This window comes from Nannobrachium achirus (assembly GCF_963921795.1).
Source record: "Nannobrachium achirus genome assembly, chromosome: 11".
NCBI classification, from domain to species: Eukaryota; Metazoa; Chordata; class Actinopteri; order Myctophiformes; family Myctophidae; genus Nannobrachium; species Nannobrachium achirus.
Genome location: NC_137820.1, coordinates 41798985 through 41809422, shown reverse-complemented (window position 1 = coordinate 41809422; position 10438 = coordinate 41798985). Strand labels below are relative to the sequence as shown.

Sequence of the window (10438 nt, the reverse complement as noted above, 5' to 3'; positions counted from 1 at the left end):
GCTCCTCCCCAAAAGCCATGCTAATCTTCTAGTCCACATCTCCCGGCTCCCTGGGGATAACCCCTATACGCCAGACTGGACTCATATATAGTCTATCTGCAGCTGCATCTATTATGTAGCCCAAAATGTGATTAAGTTGATCTCTATCACTGTATAAAGTGCAGTGGTGGAAAAAAAGTGCTCACATTTTTTACTTAAAGGGAGAGTTCACCACAAAAATTATGCTTTTCTATCGATTACTCACCTCATGGAGACTTGAATTCATGGATATTTTCTTGTTTTTGTAGCATTCCTAAGCCAATAATTTGATGGCCAGCAGTGATTCCATATGGAGACAGAATAAAGAGTAAATACTGAATAAAGAGTCTCCTCAAATGACTGGCTTAGGAATTCAACAAAAAAGAAATTCCATGGGGTGAGTAATCGATAAAAAAAGTCATTTTGAGGGTGAGCTATCCCTTTAAGTAACCTATAACATGTATCAATACGACAATGTAGAAATACTCTAAAAGTACAGAATCCCAAATTTACTTGAGTAAAAGTATAAAAGCATTGGTATCAAAATGTTCCAAAAGTAGAAAGTACTCATTGAGCAATGTGCAGAATGTCCTGCAAGCGTTCTAATGTAAATAATGTGTACAAATCTTTAGAAAATTGAAGATTTACAGGCTCACAATGCGTCGGAATGCAAAGCAATGTAACGTAGATCTGCTATTTTCAAATGGCCGAAATGTATAGGGCTGAAGTGGTTAATTTATGTTTCATAATAATGATCAAAATCTACAAAGTAACTAGTAACTAAAGTTTTCAAATAATAGTAGTGGAGTTGGACAGTATAATATCTGCCTCTGAGATGTAGTGGAGTAGATGTAAAAGTGCTGAAAATTGAAAATACTCAAGTTAGTAGTTATTTGAGTACATACAGTACTAAGTTACTTTACACCAGTGGTTCTCAATCTGTTCATGCTATGACCCCCAAAATCCTATTTTAACAATTTCCGCTTCTACCCTGGATTTGAACCCAGTTTCCAGCACAAGCGCTGGCATTTTTACCATTGAACGAAGAGAGCCTGCCTTACCTGCTTGCTCAGGGGATACATTGAGAGCTTGTAGATCTGCTATTTTCAGAACACCCAAGCGCAAGCATAACATTACTTTTAGTTCTACTGGATCTCTTCTCCACTAGTCCCTCCCTAACTAACATAGTCTATTTTTTATTTGTTGGTGAAATTGTCAATAAATAATTAGTTTTAGTTTTAGTCATCATAGCTTTTTATTTCGCTTTTGTCTGTGAAAAGAGGTGTTAAACATTTGTTGTCTTAGTATTAGAAATGAACACTGCTGCAAAGGTGTGCATGCTTTTGGGGGAAGGAGGAGGATTTCAGAGGAATCACTTTAGATAAACAGGGCTTTCCATCAGCCTATTGTGTCTGCTCCCATCTCGTTAACGATGACCCAGTTTGCATTCATGTTCCTGGTAAACAGTCCCAGGAGTGTGTGAAACAATAGAGACAGGGAAATCACACCGCTTAACTCTCAATTTCAGAACAACAGTCCGTCATCTCATATTTCTTTGGATTTGAAAAGAGGGAGGGGGATGCAAAAGCATGCATGGGCATATTTTTTGACATCCATGAAACAATGGATTACAAAACCACAAGCATGAGTCTGCCATAAAGCCCAGTTGGAGTCTTATGATATGACTGGTGGGGCTCAACATAACAAAGACCCTGGCTTAAAATCTATAGCTGCACTACTATATTTAAGAGAAACTACCAGGTGCCTACAGTCCCTCACATACAACGCTTGGTTAGTTTATTAAAACATTTTTTTTTATTGCTGGCAACGTTCACAATCACAATAGACCATCTGCAATATGTCAGTGATAGGGCAGGCATGGCTTGCATTCCTTGAATTTGGCCACGGTGAGAGCAGGTCAGTCTCTAAATATAAAAATGCTCTCCTGTTTAGTGTGAGTGCAGCGTGTTAGTGTGACCGGCTATACCTCCAAAGAGGTGAGTAGTACTGAAGGGTAAAGGTACAATTAATAAGGAGACAAGAAAACGAGGATTTGTGTTGAGTCCTATAGGATGTTTTTGGACTAAGCTTTTCTGCTAAACTTTTTCCCCCCCCTTTGGAAACCAAACAACTTTACAATTTTGACGTTTGGAATAATTTGGACTTGGTCGAGGAGTTATGAATACGTATGAAGACTTGAGTGACTATGAGCTCTCTGACTACATCTTTCAACTGAGCATCCAAGAATCTTGCCAGGATGCTTTTTTAAAGTCAAGCGCCAGGTATGGATGCTATTATATTCTCTATGACTATACGTTTTTCAATAAAAGAAAATACAAGTACACATGCCGATTTTAATGGTGCTTAAAACTGTTTTAAAATGTTCAACAAAATGTTAACATTCATTTTTCCTTCCCATGTATTAGTTTAGAAACGGAGACTGATGGCAATTTGAGAGTGATTGCAGCGATAGAGCAAGGTATGTGCAACACCTTCCTCAAATGCTCTGATAAAACATATTGTCTGTCGGGTGGTAAACTCAAACTGTATGTCCAAAACTGTTACCTTACAGGATTCAAATTCAAAAATAGCAAAAGTAACAGATCAACCACAAGCACGATCTTGTAGATGTGCTACTTGATATTTTTGTGTGACACTGTAGTATGATCAAGTAGGGCATTAGGTATATTCAGTGATTGTATTTCATTCAAATAAAAATATAATTGGTACATTTTCCATTCATTCTCCTCACTAGAATGTGTGCTGACCATATAAGGACTTCCACCATGGCCCGTGTTACGACTTACAAGCATAGCTAGATTCCGTTTTCAGAGGTAGCCAGCCATTCCTCGACCAATCAGGGTATAGTATGGCCATAGTTATGTTATGATGTTTAGTCATGACTCATGATGGTCAAAATAAAAGTTTTGAGAACCACAGTCGCTCTGAATTAAGAACGTCTGCTAAATGCCTAGATTGTAAATTACTGAACTTATAAAATGCCACAGTCTCATAGTAAATCAGTATCATACATATCCTGAAGCTGGAGACGTAGGCCTACCAATATTCAGTGCTTGGGTCTAATGATCAAAACGAGAACATTATAATGTAAATAATCTATAAAAAACTAAACATTTCCACACTGTAAGGCCAGTAAGAGACAAGATGACCCCCGGCCACTTTCATTATCACTGAATACACCTTTAAGGGTAAAAAAAAAAAAAGGTAAAATACAGTATGGACATACTGTAAGAGGTTTCTGCCCGACAGCAACAATCTGTTTTTGTGTTTGCATGCAAAGCCCCGTGCTCCCCCAATGCCATCCGCCTGTCACACGCCAGGCAGCTGTTTATGAGAGAACTGCCTGGCATCATCATCACTGCCAACCATGGCTGGCAGGGAGAGATGGACAGACCTACAGATTGATGGGAGAGTGGAGAGAGTGAGAGAACATAAAGTACGTTGCAGTACTTTATGGCAAGAGGAGAGGAGAGGTGAGGAGAGGAGAGGAGAGGTGAGGCAGAGGTGAGGATGGGTTCAGTGGTTCAAGGTCAGCCAGGAGGTCAGGCACATATTGCTCTTAACATGTCTGTCCCAAGGACGTGCAGAGAATGTTAGAGTGGCAGGGGCCTTTTGGTGAAATGACGGCTATTTTCAGTACTTGATACTTGATATACTGGATGTGGCATACAGCATGGATTTCTACACAGAGAGGACATTTCTTTCAACATAAGATGCTGCATTCAAGTTCAGGGGAGTTTGGATAAGGCAATTTTTTTGAATGCTGCCTTCAGGTACGGCATGGAAAGGGGGGGATTTGCATTTCTTTCACCATAGTAAGAACTGCATTCATGGTCTGGAGAGGGCAATTTTACAGACAGGTAAAAGGGCAGGGGCTCAAGCGTGCCAGTTCTGTCCTGTTCAACGGTTGTAGACATCTTGGTTTGATTCTTTTGCCGTAATCTGAAGATGTCACCTCTTCAGACTCTAACTAGTTCGTAGCACTTGCAGTAGCACTTTTCCTATAGCCTTGATGATCTTGCAGGCTAATGCAAAGGCTAAAATGTCATTTAGATAGCATGTTATGTAGTATTACTGTATGTATTATTAACTTTCCAGGTTGTACTGTTATAGACTGATTATAGGTTCTTCATTTAGGCTACCTATGATCCTAGATTACTATTTCTATGCATTTGCTGCATTACCTCGTGTTTACTTTGCATGCGTACAGTAAATTGTGAATCTCACTGGATTAGGAGCGTCTGCTAAACGACTTAATTATAAATTGGTTTGGTTCCTTCCTCTTGTGTCCAGGTAAAGTGGCAGTGCTCAGAGAGATGCTGCACCAACACCCGTGTGCCTTCAGCGAGTCGGACACAAGAGGATGGCTCCCCCTGCACAGAGCTGCAGCACAACCCGTCCTAGCGGTCCTGGAGACTTTGCTGCATGGTAAAGGTCCCATAAGGTCTTTGTTGAATCCTAACCCAAACATTTTGACGTACTCAATTTGAGCTCTGAATCATACAAAATCCATGCCGTGATTATGTAATTGTCCATTGTAGTCGCGCAGCTACAAGTTAACTGTTCGGTTGGTGCATTTATTAACATATGACACTAGCAACATTATTTATCAAAGCAAAATGTACAGTTAGTGTTAAGATTCTAGGTTTACAGATACATTTGCAACTACTGAGAAGTGATGCTTTTTTTTACAAATTATGTCATTTGGTGCTATAAAGGCGACTATTCTCTGTGGCAAAAGTAGGCTAAGTACATTCCTGTGCTTGTCTGTGACACCCTCAAACCCACCACCCCCACAATTCACAATCAACCAAATTCATATGCCAGCCAATGGCGAGGCAGCGAGATTGGGCTGGGCTTACCGGTCAGTCCCTCCCAGTTCATACAACTGTTGACCTGACATCATCATCATGAACACCAGGAATGTCATCCCCGGTGACCTTGGCTTATTTCCCCCCTTTCTTTCAGTGGCTTCATGTGGGCTTAGTCTGGAGGAGAGGACAACAATGGGAGGAGAGACGGCGCTAACTCTGGCGGCTAAAGCCGGCTTGGTGGAGAATGTGAAGAGTCTGCTGGTGCACGGGGCTTCTCCACACAACACCAACAGCAAGAATGAGTCCCCACTGCTGCTGGGTAAGAGCACAGTGTGAGAGATTCAGGTTGGGGTTAAGAATAGGCATTTAGAGGTTAAGAATAGGGGTTTGGTTTAAGGTTAGGCTAAGAGATTAAGGTCTGGGTGAGGGGAAATGAATCCAGTGTAGTAGTAAGTACAGTCAAACACCCTGCTTAAATGGAACGCCTCAGAAAAGCCCTTGTGGTTTGATTGATTGAAGACTTTATTAGAAGTTTGCATAGGAAAAGGTACAGTTTCATGACGGTACAGTTCACTGGTACAAGGTCTACTAAAAGGAGATCCATGAAAAGACTAAGCTTATTTCCACAGGTTTCCACAAGTATCTCATATAACATTGAATGACAGACGAATAGAACACAGTACTATGCAGTAGATATGTAAATAAAATAAAATGAGAGAACAAAAAAAAGAAAACAGTGGGTCTAAACAAACAGTAAGTGTATACAAAGAAGGGGCAGGGGAGGGTAGGGTTGGGCTAGGTTAGTTTTTTTTACCAGTTGCGAACGGCTGCTGCCTGTAAGTGGTTTTTCAGGGCAATTTTAAAGGATGCTAGTGATCCACACTCCTTTATGGCCTTCGGTAAGGCTTTCCACATTTTGGTGGTATAGCAGAAAAAGGAGTTTGACCCTTTGTTGGTTTTGACTCTGGGTTGAAAGTGATCTGTGGCGCTGCCTCTGGTGTTGTAATTATTTATTGTTGTAATTAATTGGTCTTGTTTCTGTTGGAGGTCCTTGGTATTTAATTCATCAACATATAAAATAGCAACAAAAAACATTCAGTAGCATCACAAGTATAAAACACTATATGTACAGAGTACGGGGGAAAAGGTATGGGAGAAGTGAGAACTAACTCCGCCTCTGGCCTCCTGAAAGTGAATTTTCATGGCAATTAGTATACATGCATTAAAATCAACATTTTGATGCATGCATAGTCTAACTTTTTTTTCCTCGTAAATTAACGACCTACTCATCATACTGAAGGCTTCCTTAAAAACCTCTCTCAGGAGGCCAAAGGGGAGGTAAATCTCACTTCTCCCATGGAAAGGTGATGGCCTTCACTGCCTTGATGAATTGAATACATATAGGACCACAATGGAAACAAGTCCACAGTACTCTTTTGTGTTATCCTTTTAATCCTTTTATCATGTTGACCCTTTTATGCCCAGCCCAAGTGTATGACATTTCTATGTAGGCCTATGAGTATAAGATGTTTCTGTCTAATAAAGTATTTAGGCTACTCAATCAATACTAGGCCTACAGCGTCACACAAAAGCATAAAAAGTAACAGATGCGTGTCTGTTACTTACTACTCTTATCTCTGCCACTGTTGGCCCTATCGATGCCAAACTTTGCACACACACTCCTTGGATGGCAAATCACAACCTCTGCCCCTGATTTCTTTCTACATTTTTGGACACTGCTCCTACAGATTTTGGCCTAAAATCACACAAAGCGGTACACAATATCTCTAAAGTCATGTCATCAACATGGATCTGTCCCATATATTCCCTCCTGATTGGCTACGATTGCCTTCTAAAGTTTGTGTATGCGACGTGGCGGTCGCTTATCTCCCGATTATACTGGTGTAAGCAGTTTTAACTGAGATCTGTGTGTGTGTGTGTGTGTGTGTGTGTGTGTGTGTGTGTGTGTGTGTGTGTGTGTGTGTGTGTGTATTGTCGTCATCACATCGTGTCATGCTGAAGCGGTGAGGTCGGGCTCTTATGAGATGACCTACGCGCTGATCGCCCACGGAGCCTGGGTGGACCACGTGTGCAGGAAGAACTGGACGGCCATCCATGAGGCGGCCAGGTCGGGCAACGTGGACGTCATGATGCTGCTGCTGCGGCACGGCGCGCAGGTCAACCAGAAGGACATCATGGGCGTCACGCCTCTGGCCGTGGCCGCCGAGCACGGACATTACCACATGACCGAGATCCTGCTGAACTATGGTAGGTAGCAGGGGTGTCGCACCAAATTCTGGGCCCTGGGTACAGGGATTCACTGCGGGGCCCCCCATGAATGTTCTTCATAGGGGAAGGGGGTTTAACCCATTTAGACTGGGAACGCATTATTACGCATTATTTTGTGCTTTAACTACTGAAAAGTGCGGCACCGAGTCAAACACATTTGCTTTTTTCAGAACAATGTAAGTTAACTTTCCCATGGACATAGATGAGGACATCTACCTTAGCCATGCCCCTATTCGGGGTCCATTAACATTTTTTCCGACCCAAAGGGATTGTGCGCTTTGCATGCAACAAACGCATGTCTATAAATGTAATCTCTTCTTTCTTCAAAACAGGAGTCCTCGGGTATAAACCCAGAATGCAGAATGAAGTTTTTGGGTCAAGAGGCAATTCTTTAGACAATATCTTTTCTATCATACTAATCACATCATTCCAAAACGTTTTTTATACGTTTTTTATACATTCCCAAATGCAATGGAACAATGTACCCCTTGCCTCATCACATTTACAGTAGTGCAGGTATCAGGTATGTTATCATTGAATTTATGTAGCTTGACAGGAGTAATATAACTTTAAATTTGTATTAACTGTTTGTGTCTGGGCCTCAGTACAAGCCTCTCTCCAATCTTCCTCAGGGATGTCCTCACTTATGTACTCACACCAAGCATTTATTTTTTTTCACAGATGATTCACCCGAACCCGAAAGTCATACCAGAATGAAATTAAACCTTTTCCCATAATCGCCACCTCTAAAGAGGAAAGTTTCGGTTTAGACCAGGGGTCTTAAACAGGGGGTCCGGGACCCCTAGGGGGTCCGGGACTCAGAGTTACTACAGGGGGTACTCCAAATCTTCCAAACCTTTTTATATTAACAACTTGAACCCTAGTGTCCATATTTTGAGAACTGTAGCCAAAAATAGCATATCTACAAGCTTGTAGATCGGCTATTTTCGGCAAAGAGGTTTGGTGTAGAGGGGAAAAGGTCAAGTGGTTAAATATCTGAAAACACAAATTGACATGAACCCAAAATACACTGATGATTGCTGTCAAATGATTAAACTATATGGAATCTATGAAAAGGTTATGGGGTCCCTGCTTCATCTCTCTCTCAAGTCTCAACTAAGGGGTCCTTGGCCTAAAAACGTTGAAGACCCCTGGTTTAGACAAAGGGTGTCTTTGGCAGTATTGTACTTTTACTTGAGCAAAACATGGGAGTAGTTTGTTCCACCACTGCTTCTGTCCATGTCCACCACTAGGCAGCAGAGTGAACTCCCAAGCCTTCAACGGAGAGAGTGTTCTCACGGACGCAGCCGGCTCAGGGAATCTGGCCTGCATCCGTCTGCTCCTGGAGAACGGAGCCAACCCCAACCTGCCCAGCATCACTGGACATCTGCCCATCCACAAGGCTGCCTACGCAGGCCACTATGAGTGAGTGAGTGATGAAACACGGCCCAAAAGCAGTGGTTCCCAAACCTTTTAGCTCAAGACCCCCAAAAAGTTCCAAACTCGTGAAAATAGACGATCTACATATCTTGGTCCTCAAGTTTGATTGATTGAATACTTTTTTTTAAAATGTATTAACAGTTTGGTAAAAGTACAGAGGTACAGTTTTGCAATAATTCTAAAAGGATAACACAAAAAGCCCTATAAGTGCTTGTTTCCATTGTGGCCCTATGTATTCAATTCATTAAGACAATGTGTAAAGACATACAACAATAAATCATCAATACAATAGGAGCAATACAATTATATGTACAGAAAAACAGTGGGGCGTCATTTCTTTTGGAAAGCTAGAAGACTTGTAGGCCCCGTTGTAAATTGCAGTGCTCTTTTATGGCGGGTTTTGAAGGAGGGTTTGACTTTTTGATGGCTGGTGGTTGTGCCCCATGTGCTGAATCTGGGGGGGAATGAGATCAGTGGAGCTCCCTCTGGTGGTGCCCGTGGGCATTACTCACTCTTGCCATGCAGTGCAATGGTGTAACTATACAATTTTGTGGTATTTGTACTTTACTTGAGTATTTCCAATTTCCAATAATTGTACTTTTACTCCACTACATTTATTTGAACACTTTAGTTACAGTTACTTTGGGGGGCTCAAACTTTTTTCATGTGAAGGACCCCCAAAATGTTATGTATTTGGCCATGGACCCCCATCTCAAAATATTTAGTTCCAGGGACCCCCCCAGAATGAAAAGTTGAGTTACAAATACAAATGTTGGCTTAAAAAATACATATATTCAAAGATTTGCACACATTTTCACGACTTTTCAAAAATAGCAGATCTACAAGCTCGCAGCTTGTGAGCTGTATATCTGCTATTTTTCAATAGCTAAAGTATGAAATGATTAAGGCCCCTCCACCTGGGGCCACCTTGGGGCCACCTGGGGCCCCCTTGTGACGCCCCTGGTCAACCAGGCCAGACTGGCATGGCGACAGGGCTCAGCGCCTGTTGTTAAGCTGCCGACACCTGGCTATGGAAACTGTTCGCAAAGCCACAGTTATACTTCTAGGTTGTGCGTCAGCATGTCTTGAACCCAGATTAGAACTTGTTTTTACACCGGGGACCACTTTGGAAACAAGTGTTACAGTGTTACGAGTAATACTTTTTAAGTGCTATTCTGCATTTTGTGTCTCATGTTGCCATGTGATGCTGTGTGAATCCATTATATATATACGGTTGTGCTCAAAATTATTCAACATTATTAATTATACCTGAAAACATGTAATCAACTGCAATCGACTAATCGAAAGACATTAAATGTGCAATCTGGCCTGACTAGAAGTGTGTTGACTTGTTGACTGTGATTAGAGTTAGAAACATGGCTAAGTTTAAGGAATGGTCAGAAAAGTTTATTTAAGATTATTGCTTTGTAAAAAAAGGAAAAGGATATAAAACAATTTCTGAATGTTACAAAAAGTACAGTTTTGTGCATAAGTCAAAGGAACAGTGGCTATGTAATGAACACATTTGTCAGAGGGGGTAGAATAATTTCGAGCACAACTGTATATAAAAATAATAATAGCGTCACAATCATTTTCATTTTCACTTCAACCATATTCTATACTTTGGATATTCAAAAATAGCAGATCTACAAGCTCATAGCGCGTCACTATGAGCTTGTAGATCTGCTATTGTGGAAAAACTTGAACATTGTATCAAATCTTTCAATATTCAGTACATTTGGATGTTTGGATGTTTTTAACTCAAATCTTTGCACAAAATATTTTCAGATGGGAGTCTGTAGCCTTGACATGAAAAAGTCTGAGAACCACTGAAGTGACTATAAAGCAGGCCTTGC

The 10438-nt window shown here is 41.2% G+C and overlaps 1 protein-coding gene across 1 annotated transcript in view; it reads left to right on the top strand.

Annotated features, from left to right (window-relative positions):
* Positions 1 to 2196: 2196 nt before the first annotated feature.
* The window catches only part of asb15a (ankyrin repeat and SOCS box containing 15a), a gene marked incomplete at both ends in the record, with an annotated part of 31391 nt that continues 23149 nt past the window's right edge, over positions 2197 to 10438 (top strand). The window contains 6 exons of the mRNA XM_080737079.1: positions 2197 to 2300; positions 2445 to 2497; positions 4333 to 4467; positions 5008 to 5172; positions 6876 to 7125; positions 8400 to 8567. Coding sequence (XP_080593205.1) covers positions 2197 to 2300; positions 2445 to 2497; positions 4333 to 4467; positions 5008 to 5172; positions 6876 to 7125; positions 8400 to 8567 — 875 coding nt within the window. The remainder of the gene's footprint in view (positions 2301 to 2444; positions 2498 to 4332; positions 4468 to 5007; positions 5173 to 6875; positions 7126 to 8399; positions 8568 to 10438) is intronic.